Source organism: Pygocentrus nattereri, chromosome 8, assembly GCF_015220715.1.
Source record: "Pygocentrus nattereri isolate fPygNat1 chromosome 8, fPygNat1.pri, whole genome shotgun sequence".
In the NCBI taxonomy this organism is placed as follows: Eukaryota; Metazoa; Chordata; class Actinopteri; order Characiformes; family Serrasalmidae; genus Pygocentrus; species Pygocentrus nattereri.
Window position 1 is genome coordinate 11,318,315 of NC_051218.1, and position 24,926 is coordinate 11,343,240.

Genomic DNA, 24,926 nt, shown 5'->3' on the forward strand with positions numbered 1-24,926 from the left:
AGACAAAGCCCGCCTACTTTGCGCTGTGATTGGCTATCAGGATCCCACGACCCAAACCAAGATTGGTTAGTGGGGTCTCCCATCCTGCGCTGTGTGCTGTGATTGGACACTGAGATTCCGCGTCCTGCGCGTTCACTACAGTGAGTTCACTTTTAATGGCCGCACTTTGTTAAAATGTTTTAAACACTTAGCCAGATTTTTAGTTGATCATATTGCCTCAGATTCTGTACCTGGAAATTCTCTTGTTTGGTTTGATAATGTTTAGAAAGATAAAGTAAAACACTACTATATTATTAACTTAATGATAAAATTAGCAAAATTGTCATGAATAAATGTTGGAATGTTGGAATTTTGGAACGCCGTTATTTACGATTTTTGTACTTCCGACTCTAAAAACAGAAAAGCTGCAAAAACTGTGGACATTTGCAAATCACTAGGAGTTTTAATTATACCCTCTATGTATATTTTTTTGTTTTGTTTATTATGCTAATTCAGTTCTTGGCATTGTTTCAGCACTTCTTATGGAATAAATAAAAAAAATATTGTCCACAAAGACAGCAGCTCCACTCATAAAATTATGGATATATAGAAAAAGCCACTTGTACAATGTACAAAACAAATTTCAGTTACATAAAATTATTAAGGGGCGTATTAACAGAGGAAAATTAGCTAAATCCATGCTTGACAAACTTGAGCTTTTACAGTTAGGTATGACAATAAATGATTTTGTTCAGTGTGTTCAGTATGTAACTGGACAGTTTTCAACTTCACAGATTAGTAAGGGAGATTAGTCAGATAATACAGGTTAGCATTTATTGAACAAACAGCAAAGTTCTCATAGACCATTCTTGTTCATAAAAAAAAAACAAAAAAACAGTGAGATACCAGTGGACGTCCTTGCTGCAGTACTATTCATCTTCTATAAAAAGTAGGCTCACCACACCACACACACTTTTATTCATTGTATACATACATAGCAACAAGTCTGACGTGTGTAAATGACTGGCCTTTAAAGCTCCAGTCAGAAACTGGAGAAGAAACGAGATGGATGTCTCAAACTGGTGTTAGTGTTCCAAACCGCACTTTGGCACAGACTGGTTATTGTTCCCTGCTCTGTCATAAACTCTCTTCATAGTCTGTGTACTTCTTCAGAAGCTGTGTGGCAGGACCTTGATTGCATCTCATAGCCTCCTGCAATGGTGTGTTGCCCCACCTGTCAGATATCAACACAACACCAGGTCAAAGGTTAGTTCTCACTGTTCAGTAGAATGTGCAATCCCAATATGTCAACATGTCAGACAGAGCTTAAAGGATAATTCTGTAGATTAAAAAAAAAAATCAGTATAATTCAAAGGTTTAGATGTAAACAAAGTCATTCAGAGTGGTTTCATGTGAAACGCCTCAGCGTAGTACCAGCTTGGGTTGTGGTGGTAATAAGGGCCAGGAGTTGTTATGTCTACAATGCAAAATTTATTTACAACTCTTTAAAATATTCTAAATCTGAAAAAAAAAAGACATTTTCTTTAGGGACTACTTTACCTTTCAATGCCCTGTATGTACCCCTCCACAATAAATTAATTAAAAAAACGTTTTAAGCCAAACTTGATTTTTCAGGCATCAGGCAGCATATGCATAACCGTTGTGTATAACAGCTTTAAACACTTAATTCATCTGGTCCTTATCAGAGGTGGACAAAGTACACAAATCATGTACTTGAGTAAAAGTAGAGATACCCAAGGTAAAATATTACTCCAGTGAAAGCAGAAATCCTCCCTTTAGACCTCCACTTGAGTAAAAATACTAAAGTATTTGCCTTCAAATGTACTTAAGTATTGAAAGTAAAAGTACTAAAAGATTAATTATGACTGTAATATCCTGTTATTATTTTTGTAACAAGACTCTTGCTTCATGAACTCATTTTAGGTAAAAATACTCCAGTGTCACTCTAGGTAAACCAATCTTTCAATAGAATGTCATTAATTAGTCTGACACTGATGTCTATTAAAATTATTATTAAAAGAACAAAACACTGAAGGCAAACAATTTACTAAATGGAGTATTTCACATCAATCCACATTGACTAGATCTGTTTAAATGTTAACAACGTAATTATGTAGACATTCGGTGGAATTAGCTTTTAAGTAGAGTTGGGCAGAATGCTTTGAAACAGGAGTGATGGCTGAATACTAAATATACTGTCTTCAGTGTATTCAATAACATATTCCATTACAATACAAAAAACAGTAATGCATTCAGAATACATTTAGAATACATGTTGATAAGGCACATGGGAAAAACTCTGCTGTCATTTTATTTAATTCAGACTTTTCCTCACTGTTACTGGTTGGCAGTTTTCTACATGTTTCTTCAGTTTTTTTTATTCTTCTGTTAATACCTTTCACAAAAAATACATCAAAATGGTGTTGTAATATTCTCAACATCATTATCGCCTGCTTCAGTGCACTGCTGCTCCCAAAATCTCACTGCCGTTTCATGAACTAAGTAAACGATTTGCCATATTCTAATAACAAAATCATGTACATTTCACAATAACTATGCTATAGCTATAGCTATGTGATATTCAGGTAATGGGATGTATGTAACTTCACAAGAAAGACATGTCTGAGCCCAGAACAGCACCAATGGTAAGCATATCACTTGTGAGCATATGCACTCAAAGGAGTTTAGTAACAGTGAGATTAACAACTAATCACCACATTGATTTATCAGCCTACTCAGGCTTTAGCAGAGCTGAGTAACACTTAGATTAATAACTGACCATCACATTGATTTATCAGTCTACTCAGGCTTTAGTAAGTAAGTAAGTAAAATTTATTTATACAGCACTTTTCACAGACATAAGTCACAAAGTGCTTTACAAAAACAAAATCACAATGATAAAGAAAGGACAAACACAAAGACAAATAGGATAGAAACCTAATACAGACCAATTACCCAAATGCCTGTTTAAAAAGATAGGTCTTTAGCTGTTTTTTAAAAGAATCGATAGAATCGGCAGACCTTAAAACAGCGGGGAGACCGTTCCATAATCTAGGTGCTATAACCTCAAATGCTCAATCACCATGAGTCTTTAAGCAAGTATGTGGCACAGGGAATAATCTTAGATTGTTAGACCTGAGAGAGCGAGCTGATAAATGTGGGTGAAGTAAATCAGCCACATATGCAGGAGCTTGCCCATGCAGTGCTCTGTAAGTGAAAGTAAGAATTTTAAACTGGGTCATATATGCAACAGGAAGCCGATGAAGAGATTTTAGTTATTATTATTAGGTTTAGTTAAGGGGGTTATGTGGGACCTTCTATTTGACCTTGTAAGTAGTGTTGCAGCAGCGTTCTGAATAGCCTGCAAATGACCAAGAGCAAGCATACTATGCAAAGAGAAAAGAGCATTACTTTATCAGAGCTCAGTAACACTGAGATTAATAACTGACCATCACATCGATTTATCAGTCTACTCAGGTTTCAGCATCAATTTCAGGGTTTGTAAAAACAGTTTACAGGCCATGCACTGATGTCAAATTAATTAATAAACAAGCATTGATGGGGTTTGTTTTAAAGATGGCATATATTTTTTGCATTTATTGAATACATATTCTAAAATGATTCTCCTCAAAATGTAAAAGGTAACTGTATCCTGAAAACTGCCTTTACAAAATGTAACTTCAACTAAATCCAGGCACTTCATATCTATAATCTGAATGGACAGATCTAACATATTCCCAAAACTTGTAGTCTGTTACATCCTAACCTGCGTTTAAGGATGTGTGATGGAAATCTGCTTAAATAACTGACAATTGGAGAACTTATTATTTTGATCAATGCGCAGATTTATGATGTAAACAATGTGAGCAGAGTAACTGCAGTTGTGCTGAATGCTGCTGCTATCTTTCTTTCAGTGTAGCACTTTGTTTGATTGATCTGATTTTTCCTTTACAAATATGACTTGCCAGTTTCATTAAATAAATAATATAAAATAATGTCATTCATACCGCAATTTGGATAATAGAAAGTACTGCAAATTAAAGTCCACAACTGTCCAATTTGGCTGTGAAAAAATTAAACTTGGCCATAAACATTCATGATTGGTGCATCCCTAACATCATTCTAATCATTCTGTACTGTGTTTTAAATTTACCTGTCCTTTAGTGTGCAATTGGCTCCTGTGTTCTCCATCAGAAACTTGATGACCTCCAAGTGCCCTTCTGAGGCAGCCACATGAAGTGCACACCTTCCGTCATAATCCACGGCATTCACATCTGCTCCAGAGAGGAAGTACCTGCCGAGGTGAGGCATGACACATCTTAATACATCATGCATCCTGTTTACTAATTAGTGAGAGAGGTCATGGGAGCAGGTGTGAAGAGAGGGAGAGTGATACTTGATTTAGCAGCAGTTGCACCGCGTCATTGTATTTGGACCATCTGTATCATTTACACAGTGCCAGTGAGACTGCTCTCACATCTCAGGATCAACACAGAGCTAAAATGAATCACCACAGAACAGTCCACACTAACATTTCACTTAAATGAACTGCAGTAGTGTTTTAAATACACTTACTAATCAGATAAGAAATGGACAATGGCAAGAGCCTTTTGAAAAACTGCTTTCAAGGAAAGAAAAGCTACAGTGATACAGTGACCTCCACAATTACTGGCACCCTTGGTAAAGAAAGGTAATAAAAGGTCATGAAAAAAATGCCTTAATGGTTAATTCTCACACTGAATGCATGAAAGAAACTTAACCTTTAATTGAGGCCCCTCCATTTATATTTAACTTTTTAAGTCCATATGAGTGTTCAGGAACTCTTAAGAGGTCTTGCATGACTTCCTGTTTCACTGAGGAATATATGAAGCAACACAGAGGACAAATTCTCTTCATTCATCAACATGTCGAAGATTAGAGAATACACAAACATAATGAGGCAAAAGTGTGTTGACTTTCATAAATCAGGCTTGTACATGCCTGAAAATGCATATATCCACTGTTAGGGCAATAATTAAGAAGTTTAAAATGACCAGAAACCACAGTGAAAATGTGAAGAGTCAACTAAAGAAGAGAATCCAAAGGAGAGGAACTAGGGCTCTGGAGGGTTGGGAGAGATTCTGGGTCGAGGAGTGGTCTCAGATTACATGTTCTATATCTCATCAAGCATTATACAAGAAGATTCATTGCCATTCTGTTGGGTAAGGTGGGCTGCACAAAGTAAATGTGTGGTGTCAGTAATTATGACGTGATTTTGATTAAAAAAACATTGTTTGATAAAGGTTTGATAAAGGGCTTTCTCAGACTACATTTACTTCAATTAAAGGTGATAACATTGAGCTGATGAACCCCTTAAAATCCCACGCTTGTTACATACTAAGGCTTATTGTTCAGTAACTACAGGAATTTCAATGCAAACTGGCTAAGCTATTCTTAGATTATAGAAGTGTGTAATAAAACTTTGGGCCCATCAGCAGGCCCTGGCCTTTTAAGGGGTTAACCACAAAAAACATTTTCCCTATCTTTTCCAATAAATGTAGTGCTACCTCTTTTAATGACATTATCAGCACTGTAAGATGGCATTACCTCCTTAAGGAGTGCAGGTCCCCTCGGTAAGCAGCTAAGAGGACGTTCATGATTTGATAACCCTGTGAAGCCAGACACACGGAACGTGCTGAACCAATTACAATATCCAACTCGCTAACAAATGTTACACTGAAATCATTTCATAGTAGTTCAGCTGACCTCAGACTCCACTTTCCACTGCCTATAGGACAGCACCTGTCTGAAAGGAGTCCGGATGTCAAAACTGTGCAGCTGGAAGGCAGACACTAGCTCCTGGAACCAAATAAGGTGTTACCAGTGGTTACAACGATCATGGTATGGAAATCAGACCTCATTTAAACTTTGCCAAATTTGGCTCTGACCTCACAGAAATGCACTCCTCTCCAAGAATTTCCATGTGCGTCCAACTCTGGTGACCAGCACATGAGGCCAAGCACTCCAGGGACTACTATCAGCACCACACCAGAGCTGCTGGATTTGGCAGGCACAGATGTCTACAGAGTAGAGAGTGTAAAATCCACTATGTCTTTACAGATTGTGAAAGAATTCCATTCATTTTCAAATTTTCTGCTCAGCTAAATCATTAAGATGTAAATAAAGTCATTCAGAGTGGATTGATGTGAAATGGTCAGTTGAAGAAAAACTTACCCTGTCACAACTGTTTACAATGGTGGTGGAAGGAACTGGATATCTGAAGTGTTAAATGTCTCTAAAAGCTCTCTTACAAAAATGTATACCATTAAATGTTTATGAATACACTTGAAAATAAACTGGCTTTATATACATCTGTAAAACTGAATTATGCAAAAATGTTTAAATTTGACAAAATATCTTTGATGACTACTGTTATATGTAATCTTGTGTATAGCTACATTACCTCAGAATCTGAACTAAATTGAATTTAATTTAAATGAATTTATTTCAGTTGCATCAAAAATTCCCAATAGGTGGTGCTGCAGTACTAGGAAATTTCTCACCAGGGCCTATGCAGCTTCTGCCCTTGTGTTTTCCTTCCTATACCTCACATCATTCACTATACTGCTGCATACGTTAAAAGTAGCATGATATGCACTCTGTTACACTGTGAAGTTAACATACCATGAAACAACATGTTGAGAAATACATATTGCTAATTTATCACATAAATACAGCATTTACATTCAAGTCAATATTACCTTAAAATGGAATATTCTGGAATAATTGTTCATCCCTGCCACCTGCATCATGGATAGAGCGCTCCGAACTGCAGCGGGCGAGAGGACCTGGTCACCTGACATGGGGCAAAGGCCACCATTGGCTAATGTAGCAGCCAACGCCGCTCCAGACTCACATGTGACTTCTGTAGATAGACACTAAAAACAAAACATGTTCCGTCAGAGCTGCTAACATGAACTGTGTGGTAAAACATGTCAATCTTTGCTGGTGAAAGTGATTACCTGTAACAGCAGATCCAGTGTGGCATTTACGTCAACACTGTCTGGAAAGCACTGCAAGGGATCAACAAGTATTTAAGTTCAGAAGAGCCACAGTTCTGATAACATGTCTTTTCTGTTTTAAATAACTCATGTATCATGGAAAACCAAACTTTCCACACTTTTTTTAAACTAAAGAGTTTGATGCAGGATGTAAATGTGGTTAAAGTTGAAGATGTACTGTTAGCTTCTCAATCCATATGGTTCATATATAGAAACTAAGCTGCAAAAATTGCCTGTTTTGAATTAATTGTTGTTGTAATGTCACAAAAAACAGCACATTTATATTTCTATATCCATCTAGCCAGTCTACAGCAGTTTTTTGGTACATAAACCCACACAGATTTTATAAGGGGGCCTTCAGAAAAAGAAATAAAATACACAAAAAAGAATAGAATATGGGCCTGTTAACACAGAATTTGGTGTATATAAGGTGAAACAAGTGAGCTTACCTTCTTCTCTTGAAGATAAAATGAGAGCGCATGTAGACGAATGATGTCCTTCCTCAAGCCTTGGTAACTGAAGCAGTATAAACAGCATGAAATCAAATGGAGCATTTGTTACCTTTTACAAGTCTGTGGAAACAACGTACCTTGTACAGTTTAAATTGGCGTGTTCCTTGTTACACAGTCTCCTTATGATATTGAGAGCCTGACAATGAGAATTTGGAAGATGATTAAATCTTAGAGGTCTGAAGTTATTATATCTTATTTGCATTATTATTCAGAGTACTTATACAATTAATCACCTAGTGAGCTGCATAGTAAATTACAATCACTTTTACTTTACATGCTGTATCAACAGATCTGATGCTGTACTTCTTACATTTTCTGTTTGATTTGATGTGAAAAAAAATCCCAAAAAATATGAAAACACACACACACACACACACACACACACACACTATAACTTTCGACTAAAAAACTACAAAAAAATCTATAAAATAAAAAAAAATATCCTATTTAAAGAGACAAATGTGATGTGGATTAAAAGTTTAGAATTTGCAGAGAATCTGTCAGAAAAAAAGAGCTCTGTATAAGTACATATTTGCCCCTCAAGCAATGGAAATGTACCTTCAGGTATGCAACAATATTCTTAAGGTCTAATTTTATATCTTAAATGAGTCTTAAAGGTGCACTACATTCATAAAGTTACATAATATACCATACTACATAATGGTTAAAGTAAGGGCTAACATTGCTAACAAACATTGAAAGTCAATGGTCACCTAAATCTTTACGTAAAAAATCCCCATAATATCTTTGAGCACACAAAAAATAAAAATTTTGCAATTTTTATAATTCACAGTAAGTCATACTGTGCTCAACAAACCTGAGTGACCTTAATGAAGAACTGGCTGTGGTTTAAGTGGGTGGAGAGAGTCTTTTGGGATGTATTTATAGAAAAGATTTATTAGCAAAATTAGCCTCATAGCTCCTGTATAAAGAAGCAACAATCTTGTGCCTTGGTTGACAGACAATGCCTGGGTTAAGCGGAAAATTGCGTAATTTTTTTTCTCCCACATCGTTCCATTAAAAAAAACAACTGCAGTGAAAAATGGTCTAATTATGTTCCCTAACTAAAGAGACAGAAGAACAAACCTGTCAGGTGTAATACCCGTCCTCGCCACGAGAGGTCAGCATCACCTGAATACTGACTAACTCCCTAGTTGCACTCTGACCCCTCACCTGCAGCTCATTTACCTGCCTATTTAAGGACCTTCAATACACTGGCTCAGTGGGAAGTATTGCCAGTTTATATGCATATCAAGCCTTATTTCCTTACTGTTGCTGGGTTTTTTTTGGGGCTTGCCTTGGCCCTTTTTCTGTACTCTTTGACTCTGCTTTTGGATCTCCCTTTAGTGCTTTTGCTGTTTTTGAACTTTTCCAGTGTTTTGGCCTTCAGACTGTTTTTTGACTCTGATTCTGGCTTCTGAGTTTTGGAGTAAACGGGCACATTGATTCCAGTCAGTCTGGAGAGTCTTCCTTACAAAACCCTTGAGGTTACCGTCCCAGTGACAAGCCACTGACCTTGAAAGGTACTGTTGAGCATTGATTTAAGAAATATTTAAAATCACAAAGCTACAACACATTTTTGACATTGTCAGTGATACAAGAAGATAAGAAAATCAACTTTAAACACAGTTCTTCTAAAATGTACAATGGTTGAAGTGTGCCCATAGAGTGCTTACCGACTCATACTTCTCCTCTTCCTCTGTAACTGGCTTCACTGTTAACTGCTAGAAGAGATGATCCATCAACAAAAAGAAAGATATGCTTTTGAGGGTGTGTTGTGGTGATGTGTGTTAAACTGGCCCCACCTGCAGCAGTGATGCACTGATGATAGCTCCCGTCTCAGTCAGCGGACTGTGAGGGACACCTGCAAGCCAGAATGGTCCAACCACATCAATACAGACTGTAAAAAGAGGAGCTTAACAAATACAGAATAAGCTGGACCTAAGACTTAATTATATATTTAACAGGGACTCTCCATTGAAGATCTGCTTTAGTTCAGGATTAGGATTCATCTGTGTTCAAACAGCTTAAGTCTGGTTTAATCCTGGACCAGAAACATTTATCACTTGGAAGTGCTTGATGCAAACCACAGTGTGGATTAAAGGCTGGTGGTGTGAGTCTCACAACAATGAACAGTGACAAAGAAAAGAATGTTTTTATGAAACCGTTCTTACCTTGCTTGCTAAGAGTAAAGGGAGACTCATATTTAGCATATTCTTCCACTCCTACATATCTGTGTACATAGTCAACCCCAAGCTGATCCACTGCAAGCCCGTAAACCAGAGGCCAAGAGATCTCTCCTAGAACACACGGCTCTGCCCAGTCCCCGAGAGAGAGCCTACAGCCAAAATAAAACAAATGACCACTGAATAAATATAGTTGTGGTCTCTTATTTAAACATAACCTGATTCATAATGATAAAGAATATCAACAATATTACAGCTTTGGATGGTAACTGAGTGAGGATTGAACAACAGCAAGGAAACAAGCAAGACCCTTGGGGCCAGTTTCCTAGACCCAGATTAAGCCTAAACCTGGACTAAATGGGATTTTAAAGAGGAATTAACCTAATTTTTCAACATTTGTTTATAATTTGAGTGTTTAGGTGTAAACAAAGTCATTTGGAGGGGTTTCATTTGAAATGGTTCAGTGTAGAGAAACATACAGATTCAGATTTTGGTGGTTATAGGAACCAGGGGTGGTGATGACCACAATGCAAATATTGCCAATCCAAAGTGACTAATGAACCTACTGGTGTCTTCTGAGTTTTCTTTTCACTAGAAGGGGAAACATCCTTAGCTTACAATGTAAGTAATATTTTATTCAAAGTAGATCTGTTTTATGTTCACCATAAAATTTAACAAAACATAATGGGCAGCTGGTATGTCTGTTATGCCAAAAAAAATGAAGATAAAAAAAACATACTTTCTCCCTACAGTGACAATATGTAATGTTGCTAATGATAAAATGGTGTCCAGAACAGTTTTGGAAATTTTTTTGGGGTACTATTATGCTTGGCAATGCCCTGTATTTACCTCTCTACCATGAATGACTTTTTACAATACATAAAACCCTGTTTCAGAACTATTGTAAGACAATGTTTCAGACATTAGGCAGCATAAACATTTCATGTAAGAACTTTTTGTGAGGGAGTTTTTTTAGTGGCTTTATACATTTCTGGTTCCTGTCACCACAACAGTGACAGTTCTGAATCTGTTCTCTACAGTGACACATTCTGCATCAAAACTCAGAATGACTGGTTACGTCTATATGTCTTAATTATTCAAACATTTGAAAAATTGGTGATCATTTTCTTCTTCTTTCGGCTGCTCCCTTTAGGGGTCGCCACAGCGGATCATCTGCCTCCATCTTGCCCTATCCACTGCCTCCTCTACTTTAACACCAACCATCTCCATGTCCACCTTCACTACATCCATAAACCTTCTCTGAGGTCTACCTCTTCTCCTTCTACCCGGCAGCTCCATCTCCAAAATTCTTTGACCCACACATCCACTATTCCTCCTCAACACATGTCCAAGCCATCTCAACCTGGCCTCTCTGGCTTTATCTCCAAACTGCTCCACCTTCACTGTCCCTCTGAGCTGCTCATTTCTAATCTTGTCCATCCTTGTCACTCCCAACGAACATCTCAGCATCTTCATCTCCGCCACCTCCAGCTCAGCCTCCTGTCTTTTAGACAGAGCCACAGTCTCCAAACCATACATCATAGCAGGATGCACTACTGTCTTGTAAACCTTCCCTTTCACTCTTGCTGCTATCCTTCTGTCACACATCAGCCCTGACACCCGTCTCCACCCACTCCATCCTGCCTGCACCCTCTTCTTCACCTCTTTTCTACACTGTCCATTGCTCTGGATGGTTGACCCAAGATTTTTGAAGTCATCCACCTTTATGACCTCTACTCCTTGCATCTTCACCTTTCCACCTGCCTCCCTCTCATTCACACACATGTATTCCGTCTTGTCTCTACTGACCTTCATTCATCTCCTCTCCAGTGCAAACCTCCACCTCTCCAGATTCTATATATATATATATATATATATATATATATATATATATATATATATATATATATATATATATATATATATATATATATATATATATATATATATAATTTATTTTTGATATTTAAGCACTTCAAGGGGGCTACGCACCTAACATTTTCACTCATCTTCACGTTAATGTGATTAACTGTGATGTGACAAACGTGATTTGGAATATTCTTGATATTAGATTTAGCTGTTGAGGCTTTTGTATGTTTTCTGCTTCTTCTTGATGCTAAAAAGGAATAACTTGTGCTGAATGGCTGTTTGACTGAAAATTTAATATATGAAGGGTGATCTCTGACTTTTGCACAGTATCATATTTCAAAGCATTAGCTTCAGTACCTCTGGCCATCCACGGTGCAGACAGAAACCCCCCACTTTCCACTGCCCTCATTTCCCTCTTCTCTCTCCTGTTGAGGAATACAGCTGTACTTAGAATTAACTCATTGATCATTTACTGGTCATATATGACAAACCTGAAATCATGTGACACACCTTGACAGAAGACAGCTGTTTACATTTAATGAACAACTTTTGGGTCTCCTCAGTGAACATGGAGAAATCTGGAATGACAAATCTGCCTTGCACGGCCTTCAAGATGAAAGACACGAAGCCTGTTACACACCTGCGGGGCGTCCAAAGGAAAGCAGAGCCAACGTTATGAGTGTAGCAGGTGTGTGACATCAGCTTCATTTCTGCTTACTGAATATGGACTCTGAGGATAGATTTAAAGAGCTTATCATGACCTTTGGAAGGTGTTCCTGTCCACTGCCCCATCAGCATCCTGCAGTTTCCTCATCAGTGCATAACAGTCTTTAATCCGCTGGTCAGTGCGTAAAACGCCAGAGCTCCACAGGGTCTGTGGGGAAAAACGACAACATCTAAGATTTTCTCGGTTGAAGTGCTGTTAACGACTTGGTTATGTAATGCCTTTTCTTGGATACCTCAAAGAAAAGATTGATGCTGACTCTTCCTCCAGAGGCGAAGCTATCGAACAACACGTCAGCAGCCCTGGACAGTGCAGGGGACAAAGTGTGCGTCACCAAAATGCATCAGTGAGAATAAAGTTACCTTAAGTAGATTTAACTCTGGGTGTATGCAAGTCTGAAAGGATTCTGTGAATGAGACGCTGGACTCACACTTTTCTCTTTGACTGGCTGTGCTGGGCGTCCGTCCTGCTGACGCTGGGCCAGGGCTGGGTGGACATGGCCCTCTCCTGCTCTGCTTGGGGGATGGAGGCTTTTGTACCTCCGTTGCTGATAAAAGCTGGTAAGCCTGGGCAGCAAAGTATGACACTGCAATTTAAGCTGGCAAATGAAATTTGGGGCAGTTTTTCTTCACAGAGATTAAGCCTAGGCTGGAACTAGGATAAGTTTTTGTGTTCAGCACTTGGAGCTTATCTAATATAACAAAAACAACAACAATTATATCTATATTCTTACACTAGAATCACATAGGGATGTTAACAAAAAAATTCTGTTTCATAACTGGCTCTGTAGCAGAGTGGATAAATCACTATTTTTTTATATGTGGGAGAGTAGGATTTAAAACTCTCTCCAGAAGCACACTATACTAATATTAGACACAGCCCCTAGAATTCCCACCAACCAGCCCTTAATGATGTGTCTATTATAGAAACATATATTGTGAAAATACAAAAAAATGATCAATAACATAGCCCTTTCATAGAGTTAAAAAATATTTCCGCTTACTTGTTGCGCTTAATGACAACGTCAAAATTTTAAGCAAGTGTGTGGTGATTCAGGCATGTAGGTTGCCTGGTGCTAACATGGTGGTCATAAGCTTCCATTACTCATTAGCTACATTAGGCTCATAGCTCTAAAACTAATTAAATAAACCTTAGACACCAAACACGACTAGACTGACTGATTATACCCCAGAGAAGATATTTAATGTTCAAACGGATAAACTTTGTTGTTTTTTGCAAATATTCACTCATTTTGAATTTGATGCCTGCAACATGTTCCAAAGAAGTTGGGACAGGGGCAACAAAATATGGGGAAAGTTGAGGAATGCTCAAAAAACACCTGTTTGGAATATTCCACAGGTGAGTGTCATGATTGTGTATAAAGGGAGCATCCCTGAAAGGTTCAGTCGTTCACAAGCAAGGATGGGGCCACTTTGTGAACAACTTCGTGAGCAAATAGTCCAACAGTTTAAGAACAACGTTTCTCAATGTGCAACTGCAAGGAATTAAGGATTTCATCATCTACAGTCCATAGTATCATCAAAAGATTCAGAGAACCTGGAGAAATCTCTGCAAGTAAGTGGCAAGGCAGAAAACCAACATTGAATGCCTGTGACCTTCAATCCCTCAGGCGGCTCTGCATTAAAAACCGATATCATTCTGTAATGGATATTACCACATGGGCTCAGGAACACTTCAGAAAACCACTGTCAGTGAACACAGTTCATCTCTCCATCTACAAGTGCAAGTTAAAACTCTGCCATGCAAAACGAAAGTCATATATCAACAACACCCAGAAACGCCGCCGGCTTCTCTGGGCCCGAGCTCATCTGTGATAGACTGACACAAAGAGGAAAAGTGTCCTCTGGTCTGACGAGTCCACATTTCAAATTGTTTTTGGAAATCATGAACGTCATGTCCTCCAGGCCAAAGAGGAAAAGGATTGTCCGGATTGTTATCAGCACAAAGTTCAAAAACCAGTGTCTCTGATGGTATGGGGGTGTGTTAGTGCCCATGGCATGGGTAACTGACACATCTGTGAAGGCCCCATTAATGCTGAAGTTGAAGTTGTACATCAAGCAAGAATGGGAAAGAATTCCACCTACAAAGCTTCAACAATTAGTGTCCTCAGTCCCAAACGCTTATTGAGTGTTGTTAAAAGGAAAGCTGATGTAACACAGCGGTAAACATGCCCCTGTCCCAACTTCTTTGGAACATGTTGCAGGCATCAAATTTAAAATGAGTGAATATTTGCAAAAAACAATAAAGTTTATCCGTTTGAACATTAAATATCTTGTCTTTCTAGTGTATTGAATTGAATAAAGGTTGAAAAGGATTTGCAAATCATCGTATTCTGTTTTTATTTCTGTTTTACACAACGTCCTAACTTCATTGGAATTGGGGTTGTACATTGTGTTACTCTGGTGTCCTAACAGAATGTGGTTTGCTGCTTTTGCTTATAAAACTGACAAAACACTGTCGTGGCAGAGCTTGCACTGACATTATTACCAGGCTGGTGGTGCATATTAGGCTTAGAGTGCATGTCTACACCCAGACCTCATTACTTTTGGGCTTTTGGGAAAATTGTGTACATTTAATTTGTGGCCAAACCGTCACTGTAAATAGAAGCTATTTGTGGTTCAGCTTCTTTACCTGTTGAGCTTGGAGCCACAAAGCTGTGAGGCCTCTGAGACGGCATGGCATTTCTTGGCACAGGATGTGGAATGTACCCTGACAGACTGGTCTCCTGGAGATATTAAAAACACACAAGCAATATTGTTTTTTTTCACCCTTTATTGTTTAGTTGTAAAATAAAAATTGGCTAATGTCTGAAGATCCTGCTTCTGTTTTTCATAAAAGTGGGCTTCTCTCCTGGGTCTGGATAAAACAGCAACACATGAATTGACTGTTTTTACGATGCTCATATCCACATGATATATAACATATTCGGTAGACTTTAAGGCTGTGACCAGACAGCTCTTTGAAGTCTGAGCGAGTGCAGGTGCTGCGCACTGAAGGGAAAAACTAATTGTTACCTTTACAAGGTAACATGACGGCTGACAAATGTGTTGAGCTGGCTGACAGCAGCAACAGCAAACAGCGCCTGAAGGAATGGTTTTATTACAGGACACGTTGGCTTAGTCTCAGCTTATTACTTTTGCGGGGACAAGTTTTTCTAGGTTCATTCAGCAACACCAACAATGCTACATTGTTTGTAATATAATGCTTGTTCTTGATTATTCCCAGAATACTGGTCCAGCTCTCAGCAAGGTAACGTTTACAATCTCATTTCATAGAGCAGTAAAGGAAGAGACAGCCTTCGGCTCTGCTGAAATAGCTTTCGTCTCCTAATGTTTGCACAGCTCAGGTTCTAACAAGAGAGCGGCTCAGTGAATCAGGCTTTATGTGAGTGTGGATGTGGCAATGGCAGGACAAAGCATGCACCCAAACACACATACCTGAGCTTCTGCACTCTTCACAGGGGCTGTGTTCTTCTCCAGGAGGCCGTCTGTCATTACACCATTCTCTGACAGTGGAGAAAACAGAGACAAAGGGGAAAAATGGAGAAGGAGCATGTGGAGGATGTCTAGCAGTAACTTTGAAATTCATCAAAATTCTCTTATATTTTTTCATTTACAAGCAGTGCCTTTTTAAAAAAGAAGTAGATTCATTGATTTGGTGAAAAGAAGTGAGGGAAGTCTATTGCAGAGTTTCTAACATTGTGAGCTGAGTTGTTGTCCTCTCTCAAAAGCCAAAACCTCTGAATAATAACACAATAAAACAGCCTGTGTGGTGAGGCTGCTGTGGGTGATTATAATTTCTACTTTCAATCTCAGTTTTAATTCAGAATTACTCAGGAACAAAGGTGGCTGTCAAAATGGGAGTTAAAGTCACAGTTGGGTTTTGTAGAGCTACTTTGTTTACAGTGAAATTACAATACATTTCCATTGATTCTTAAAGGGGTCTTTCTTGATACATTCAACTGGTTTAAGCAAATCAATACATCTTTTTATACTATTTTTTAATAAACAATGTAAATATAAACAAACAGCGCTGAGTTTTATACGTGGCTACTGTATATGTCATATTGTTTGAGAGCACTGTGTGCAGCTTTGGTGTTTAAAATGCTCTTATCTTTTGAGGAAGTTGACCCATGGCGTTTTTAAATCAATACATAAATCAGCCATAACAATTTATGTAAAAATACCAGATGTTTAAAATATCATAAGTGGCCAGCATAGGGTTATCCTTAGCAGCTGTAGCCAGTCAGCAGCCTGCCATGTTGTCCATCCTCACTCACACACACATACAAACAAACCTTGTTTTTATGACATCACAAGAACAGCAAAATAAAAACAGGAAGGTTACTTTCCATATATGGACTATAGGGACTGGGTAGTGAAAGGAATGTTTTGAAACTTTAATATTTACATTCGATTTCAATTTCTTGTTTAAAGTGTATCAAATATTAAATCATACCAGCCCTTCAAATTACTGCTTGGATTTGATAATCTGCCGCATTTCTCTTTGTCCTGATCACAAAAGAAGAGCATATGGTGGCTGTCCAAACAAAACTGTGCATCTCCAAAATTGTAAATGTATAGGAGAAGGTCTTAAATGTTTTTAACTAAGAATGTAAGTTAAAGAAACAAGATTGAATTCCAAGTGATTTCTATTGGTCAACTCATCATGAAATGTTCACACCAGGGGTGTAGTTATAAATAGTTCCTGGGGAAGTTTGGGCTTACCCAATCAAATGCAGAAAGAATATTTATTTGGCTGTATTTTTATAGATATTGAAATTTCATTTGTTTTCTGTTTGTGCTGCCATTTTAATACGGCCAATAATATCATATGTAATATGATCACACTCTCCGCCAAGACTCTCCGCAGTCTTACTTTCCCAGCCCTGCAATCAGAGCTTAGCAACCTGAAGCAATCGCCTCATTATGTTATCATTGCATCAGTGTTTGTATTTGTAGCTCCAACTGCAGACAAAAGATGTAGCTGGGGAGCATGTAAAAAAAAGATTTCATCCTGATAGGGTAGAGTATGTTGTTTTATATACATCCAAAGCAAAAACAATTTAAAAAAATATTATTATCATCAGTTTTCTGCAAATGTGATACTTATAATGCTCTTTTACTGGTTGTCTTTACTGTGCCAAAGATGTGCCTGTGATGAGCGGACACATGCTTTATAGTGAAGGCTGTTGCAGTGCTGCTTGGGTTTATGTGAATCCAGTTGCTGTTGTTTTTTAAGGTAGAAGTGTTCGGATATGTAGGGTGATGACTGCACTGGTATGAGGAACAGGCTGTAATCTGATGTTATGACATTGCAGGACATTAGTGTGCTTGGAAATTTTATCTACCACACTGTCCTACTTACTTTTCACAAGCCTACCCAAAAATGTATGTCTGTCTACACCACTGCCTCACACAGTGTAAGTTTTTATATTAAGGCCAAAAAAAGGCACATTCTCAACAGGAAGTTGATTCTGTGCCCAGCTATATTGGTGCATTCCAGACAGAGTTATGCACACATCAGTGCCAGCTCTTTGGGTCTAAGCTTTGCCATAATAAAGGCAGCCAGCCATCAAAGGAGAGCCACATTTCATAAAAAGTGTTGTAGTCCAACTATATTTAATCTACTTAACAATACAGTGGCACATTTGAATTCAACCCATTAATTCTGATGTCTGAAGGCTCAGTTGGTCATAAAGGGACCATGTTCAGAGCTTCTGGACCAGAGAACAAAGCAAGGCAACTCAAAAGAAACCTTAAAAAGAAAACTGAGAATCCTTTCATAATTCTAATTAGTCGTCCACAGAAAATAAATTAATAAACTTCTAATATATTTCCCCAGTGCAGTTAAGGGCAGGAGAATGCTATTTTCAATATTTTTAAAGTGAGATGCAATTAAAATAAATGAAAAAGCCACCCAACTTAAAGAAACTAAACATTATAGTGTAGATTTCTCTTTGAGGTCAAAGGAACATAGGGGAAAAATACCATTGCAAACAATGGTTCCTAAAATAAAACACAGACTGCATGGAAATCACTAAATATTTCTCATACTAAAACAGACACATCAATTCATTGGGAGCTGATTTAGCTTATAGGCACACCCACTTTGTCTCCTCAAAACTTCAACCACAAGCCCAGTTAAAAGAGGCTGGCGACAAGAGCTCCTAGTTAAAGCTCATGCTGAACTGCTCTTTGTCTATTTTTTGTGCTGGTCTCAGATCAGGCTTGTGGTTTCCTTTGGGCTAGATTTGGATCAGAAAGCTGGGCCTCAGTCAGTGTGAAAGGACAATTCCTAAGTGGAAGTACATCCACAGTTATGTCCCTGAAAATCACAGAGCATAAAGCCACACAGATTGCTTCCAAATTATACACTCGAGCAGAGCTGCGAGTAGGCCCGTACCTCTCAGGTCCTCCTCCTTATTCGGCTCCAGCAATTTGTTGCCATCCAAGCCTCCATAGCGTTTTCTCCATTTACGGCGCAGAGAAGGCGTTCTCTGGAAACTAGGAGGGTAAGGTTCACAAGTGTTTATCCAATAATACTCATCAAACTTACAGCAGTCACTAGTCAATGGTACAGTTTCTTATCGCAGTTGTCAGAAGAAAACCTCGCATCTCCATTTTTGGCATTTTTCAGTTTTTGACAAAATTTGAAAATACCCATTGCCTTTTACATTGTGTATAAATTTCAAGATGGATGGACCAAAAGAAATGGCCCAAATTGACTTGGAAAAAAGTCTGGTTCCATTGACTTACATTAAAAGTAAAGCATGTTTTTTCTTTCTCTATTAAAGTTACCATTTTGGAGATACGAGGTTTCTTCCGATAACAGTGTTATGCTCTTTATGGTCAGGGTTAGCAACAGAAGAATGGAGAACAAGTCATTCTGCTTCTGTTTAGAGAAAGCAAAGCAGCGGGTGAAACGGTAAATCGAATAAACTGACACTCAGCTACAGTGAAAGAGCACTCTAGAAACACTGAAAATAGGCACCAGGGTATTCATCTATACTGAGGCAAGTCTGGTCATGAAGGATAAGTAGTGAGCGTCTTAAGTTTTGACATGGTTACCAATTTGGAGCACAGCTTAAAGGTGCTTCAAAACAACAAACCCACCTTGATGTTTTGCCCCTGTTTTTAACTTCTTCTACAAAAGAATGGTTTTGGATATTCTCAGACTTGGCATATTCTTTGGCTTTGCCTTGTAACATATATTTTACCAAAAAAAAAAAAAACGTCTAAAACAGAGTAAAATCAGTCTTACCAGAGATAAGGATTTTCATCTACTTCTTGACTTGAGTTGTTTTCCATCATAAATGTTTTCTTTTCACGGACTCGATCAGTTCAGTCTGTTGTTACACTCCACCACACCCTTGCCAGGGGTTTTGAGAAATGCTGGAGATGGAAAAGCCCATGTCGTTTTATCAATTGGTGTAGACTTTATGGAAGTGAATCTGCAACAGAACCCAAATAGAGTGAGTGAAAGTGTTTGCTGGGTCTGTCTAAACCAGTGCTGCCCTCCAGCATGGATGGGGGAGGAACGGCGAAGCCTACATTTAAAGAACTAGGAGGGGCTTCAGCTTTGGTTACCAAGTTTTTAGATGGGAAAAGAGGCGCATCTTCTTCAGTGTCAAAGAAGAGCAAGATGAATGATGAGTAGTTGTTGTAGGAAAAGAAGGAGAAGGATCATGTTTACCATATCAGTACTAGGACTATTAATCAAAATTGTCTGTTTAATTATAATGGACAAAGAGAGGTTGAATAATAGTAATGTAAAAATGAATGATGGCCGTTTTTGGTACATAAAACCACACAAACATCATTTAGTGGACCTGAGGAGGAAAAATAAACTACAAGAAACATGTGAGTAAGGATACGGGCTCCTTAAAGGGTCGTTCCACCATTTTTTTTTCTTGAGAAACTTCACAACTCAGATTTCTTTACAGTGGTTGTGATACAAACCACGGGTCCTGATGTCTGCAACACAAATACAGCCATTTTTTTAACAGTTCAAATCCACAAGTGAACCTAAATGTCTTCTGAATTATTATATGTAATGTTGATGATGGTAAAATAGTGGTAAAGCTGAAAAAATGGGAGTTTTCTTTAGGGACTATTCTGCCCCAGAACGTCCTTCATGTATTCCCCCACCATGCAGAGATTATAAATACGTTTAACATTATCAAAAAACTACCGTATAACATTTCCTAAGCATTTCATTTAATAATTGTGTGTAACTTTTGCAGGCATTAAACGCTTAAGACGTCTGGTTCCTATCACCGCCACTGTGAACAATTCTGACTCGCTTGTTTCTCTAGGACGAAGCATTTTACACCAAACCACTCTAACGATTTGTAAAGTTTACGTCTTAACCATTTACAACCACAATAACGTAGAAATTTTTCGAGTTCCCCTTTAATGTTTGTTATCCATCTGCGTATTTACAACGCAGCGTTGACTCTATACAGCTCAACATATGCCATGCGCAGTGCATGTGTGCTAACGTAGCAGCTCGATGTGTTTGCATGTTAGCTTAGCTGACTGCTATGAAAACAAGGCAAATGTGTGATTCTGTGTTGTTACCATGACATGAATCACTACAAGTCCATGTTCTTACACATTTTACGCCGTGGTTTTAATAGGACTCAAGCGTTTATACTGTGCGAGAGGAGCTGTGCTGGTGTTGTGAGCTCCTCGGTGTTTGGAGATCATCTGAGGAACCGGAGTCTGTCTTTCTCTCAGACCAAGATGCCCAAAAAAGATAAAATGGTAGGATGAGATACTGTCACTTCATTCAGTGTTTTACTGTTGGAGTCTAAGAGCACACCGAATACATGCAGGGGCAGTGTTTGCTTCTAGGCAGCTGCCTGTAGGGCCTCCCTGAAACAAGATACTGTGCGTCTGGATGTTAAATAACGTATTGCACAGTACATCTACATCTTAAATAGCTTTTATTTGCGACTACATCCATCCTTTCTAGTCATTTCAATGCAGCCTCATCCCTCGATCATGAGATGTAAACCGAGTCAGTCGGTTTGACGTGAAAAAGTTCAGTGTGGAGAAACTTACAGTCTTGATTTCTTTACAGTGGTGGTGACAGGAACTAGTGTCCCGATGTTTACAGTGCAGTTATAGCCATTATATTCACTACCCAAAACCACCAGTGAACCCACGTGTGCCTCTTGAGTTTTATATGTAATGCTGATGATGGTAAAATATCCATAAATCTGTAAAAATTCCTTTGCCTTAGCACCCTGCATGTATCCCTCCGCCATGAATGGATTTAAATAATGGACTAAAATACTAATAATTTTAAGCCAGAACGTCTTCAAAACAATGTGTCAGACATCAGGCAGTATATACTTAGCCATGTAGTTCATGTAGTAACTTTCTGTGAGGGAGTTTTCAGAGGCATTAAATTCTTCAGACGTCTGGTTCCTATAATCATCATTGTGAGCAATACTGATTCTTCCAAATTGAACTTTTTGCTTTTTTTCACACTCAGAACAGAGTGGTGCACAGGCTCAGCGTATCATGCATAACGATGGGTTAGGAAGCTCCAGTTCTGGCGCAATTACTCAAAAAAATTATTATTTTTCTCAGAATAAAATAAGGTTACGTTACTCATTACCAACTGGAAAAAGTAATCTCGTTACTTCTGTGTTACTCTAAATATCTCACTGTGTTGGCAGTTAATTTAGCTTTTTTCAAAGTGTATTTAAAACAAGCACATATTTTGAGATAATTTCACTTAATGTAAAAGTAAAACGTGTCTAATGTCTCATGATGAGAAATATTAGATATAATATGCCAAGATATTTTTGCAGTGTAGACAGTTGCGTTTCAAGTTTTACAAAATGTGCATCCAGGGTCCCACATTCCTCTCTTTTGTCTAGAGCCCCAGAATAACTAAATCCACCCGAGTATATGTAGCAGTCTGAGAGTTTGTTTCAGTCAGTTAGGCTTTATCTAGACTAACTAGATAGTATCTTCATTCATTTCTTTACTTCTTGTATGGCCCACACTTTCCCCATCAGAGTAAAAGTGCTCAGAAACAGCCAGAAACACCAAGCGGTCCAGTTTACACTCTTAAAGATGGCGAGCTTGCGATTGCAATCCATGCTAAGCCCGGAGCAAAACAGAATGCTGTTACAGGTTGGTTTGTCATTTTCTGTTATCTTTGTTTTTCTTTATGATTTATTTTAAAATCTTTAGTGAATCCAGTTACTTCTGTCCTGATGTTTGTGTTAATAACCTTTTTTGGTTTGTTGTGTTTTTAGATGTGTCCTCAGAGGCAGTGGGGGTCGCTATTGCTGCGCCACCAACTGATGGAGAGGCCAATGCGGAGCTGGTGCGGTATTTAGCCAAAGTGCTGGAGCTAAAGAAGAGTGAAGTAATGCTAGATAAGGTATACCAGAGGGCTGTAAGATGACCTGAAGTAGCCTGCTTGTCATTAATAATATGACTCACTATGCATATGTTTGTATTGATATTCTGTTTCATCATCTTTACTTAATTTACCACATCACAAAATAATGTTTTTTTTTTTTTTTAAACAGGGTAGTAAATCAAGAGAGAAAATCATTAAAGTCACTGCTTCTATTAGTAAAGTGGAGGTGCTGGAGAGACTGAAGCGTGAGGCTGCTGGCTGAGAACACTGAAAACTCCCGGATTTTTTCCTTTTAAGGAATGCACACTGGGCTAAACCGGGTCTGCCCAACCGTAGCCCTGGAGGCTCTCCCCTACAAAGTCTCAGACTGTAACTTATAGTGAAAATCAGCTGGTTATTCGAATGATAAGCTGAAAACAAAACCATTCAAGCTTGTTTTTTTTAATATGAAATGCTCCACTCTAGAGAAACCTAACAGTGGTGCTAATAGGAACCAGACGTCTGAAGTGTGTAATGCCCCAAGAACTACCTAATTATAGAAAGTTATTACATGAAGTGGGTATGAATATGTTGCCAGAATGCCTGAGACCTTTTTGTGTGATAGGGTTTTGGCCTAAAACATATTTTAAAAAAAAACCCAGACAGGTTCATGCAGGGCCCAATTTTGCACTGTTTTTCTATTACCAGTATATCATATAGATCTCAGAAGACATATAGGTTTACAGGTCAGTTTGGATAGTAAATAAACTGTCTGTATTTCCATAGATGTTAGATTAGGGTTGGAACATCCCTGCCCTAAAATATCATCAGTGCCGGTCCTGTTTTGTGCCAACAAACATTTATTGCTTTCTGTGGAAATCTGTCTGCTGCTGTAATGTGATATTAGCAGTGTACCAACATCTTTTAATATTTAATAGCTTCTGAGAAATATCTTTTCTCCTGCTTTATTCCCCAATTTTTGTGTTGCAAGATATCTAAATTCTAAGACTTTTCAGGCGCTGACAGCTTTTGCTGTAATAGCTGTGACAATATATCAGAGCTTCTGTCAGTGAGTAATGTGTTAATTAAGGAGAGGCTTAATGAGCAGAGCTATTAGATGATTTCCATTAAGAAATGCACCCGCCACTAGATAGCCTAATTTAAATAACTTTTGGACTGTTCATTTCACAACACCCACAGAAATAAAAAAAAGGAAAAAACCAAAAACGTGTAAATAGCAGGAGTGACTACTTCAAACCTGTCGTGTATTAGAATTTCATGCTGGTCATATTTTGTATTAGTATGCATTAAGTTGGTATGTTGGGTTTAAGTTGGTCTTAAGTTTAATCTTCAATCTTTGAGACTTATTACAGATTTAATTACATAGTGATACAGTTAGGTATATTTATATTTCAGCCTTTTTCTGTTTGTTTCAATGTGAAGATGTGACAAAAAATGTCAAAAATGGTTTTTCTCTTCTCAAAGTGTGTCCAACCAGCAGTCCGTTTTCATCTGGTTCAAATCGTAATAAAATATTGCTTCTTCTTCTTCTTCTTAACACACATGGTAATGGTTGACTGTTTAAAATCTGTGCATTTGACACCTTGTTACAGTGAGCAATCATATTGAATAAGGGAGTAGTAAGACATTAGAAATATTAATATTATTTAATGAGACATCTAATTTTATTGTGCTTTTGGTGTTGCAGATGATGGTTCCAATTTTTTAAAATTGTTTTTTGTAACTGACACAGATTATGTTGCACCTCACAACATGCAGTTAGTTGTGTAAAAGCTTCATCTAAAGGCAGTCTAGGAGTAAATGATACAGAGAGAAGGGAGGCCCATATTAGTCCAGATTCTTTCCAGAGTTTTCTTTCTTTTCTAAACCTAAACATTTAAGACTTGCACTGAGAATTTATTTACAACCCTAATTCCAGTGAAGTGGGGACGTCATATAAAACAAATAAAAACAGAATACGATGATTTGCAAATCCTTTTCAACTTATATTCAATTGAATACACTACAAAGACAAGATATTTAATGTTCAAACAGATAAACTTTGTTTTTTGCAAATATTCACTCGTTTTGAATTTGATGCCTGCAACCTCAATGGAATCGGGGTTGTATTTATTTTTTGCTATTCATGTCATTTATTAGATTTTGACAAGGTTTTCCATGAAGATGAACATTTACAGTAATATGC

General features: G+C 38.0%; 2 protein-coding genes and 1 long non-coding RNA gene across 5 annotated transcripts; 2 read left to right on the forward strand and 1 right to left on the reverse strand.

Annotated features, from left to right (window-relative positions):
• Nucleotides 1-23: 23 nt before the first annotated feature.
• LOC119263861 lies at nt 24-5,896 on the forward strand. Its single transcript, XR_005130567.1, has 4 exons — nt 24-140; nt 1,153-1,245; nt 4,165-4,302; nt 5,774-5,896. It is a non-coding gene; the product is annotated as an uncharacterized LOC119263861 (long non-coding RNA).
• Nucleotides 800-21,440, reverse strand: glsl (glutaminase like). Of its 3 annotated transcripts, XM_017690230.2 has the most exons (22): nt 21,421-21,440; nt 19,616-19,746; nt 18,758-18,858; nt 15,790-15,857; nt 14,984-15,077; nt 12,762-12,897; nt 12,567-12,633; nt 12,369-12,481; nt 12,118-12,247; nt 11,965-12,032; nt 9,727-9,890; nt 9,358-9,416; nt 9,229-9,276; nt 7,630-7,688; nt 7,490-7,556; nt 7,002-7,052; nt 6,741-6,917; nt 5,928-6,059; nt 5,746-5,838; nt 5,587-5,648; nt 4,154-4,294; nt 800-1,213 (listed from the first exon to the last, which is right to left on the reverse strand). In XM_017690230.2, the coding sequence occupies exons 2-22, from the start codon at nt 19,663-19,665 to the stop codon at nt 1,117-1,119; spliced, it is 1,977 nt and encodes a 658-aa protein (XP_017545719.1). In that variant the 5' UTR covers nt 19,666-19,746; nt 21,421-21,440; the 3' UTR covers nt 800-1,116. The 3 variants fall into 3 exon arrangements, with proteins under 3 accessions (XP_017545719.1, XP_017545720.1, XP_017545717.1); XM_017690231.1 differs by lacking the exon at nt 21,421-21,440 and having other exon boundaries at nt 9,229-9,273; nt 19,616-19,861; XM_017690228.1 differs by lacking the exon at nt 21,421-21,440 and having other exon boundaries at nt 19,616-19,861.
• c8h15orf40 (chromosome 8 C15orf40 homolog) lies at nt 20,837-24,278 on the forward strand. Its single transcript, XM_017690232.2, has 4 exons — nt 20,837-21,120; nt 22,389-22,506; nt 22,632-22,759; nt 22,911-24,278. The coding sequence occupies exons 1-4, from the start codon at nt 20,941-20,943 to the stop codon at nt 23,001-23,003; spliced, it is 519 nt and encodes a 172-aa protein (XP_017545721.1). The 5' UTR covers nt 20,837-20,940; the 3' UTR covers nt 23,004-24,278.
• The last annotated feature ends 648 nt before the right edge of the window (nt 24,279-24,926 follow it).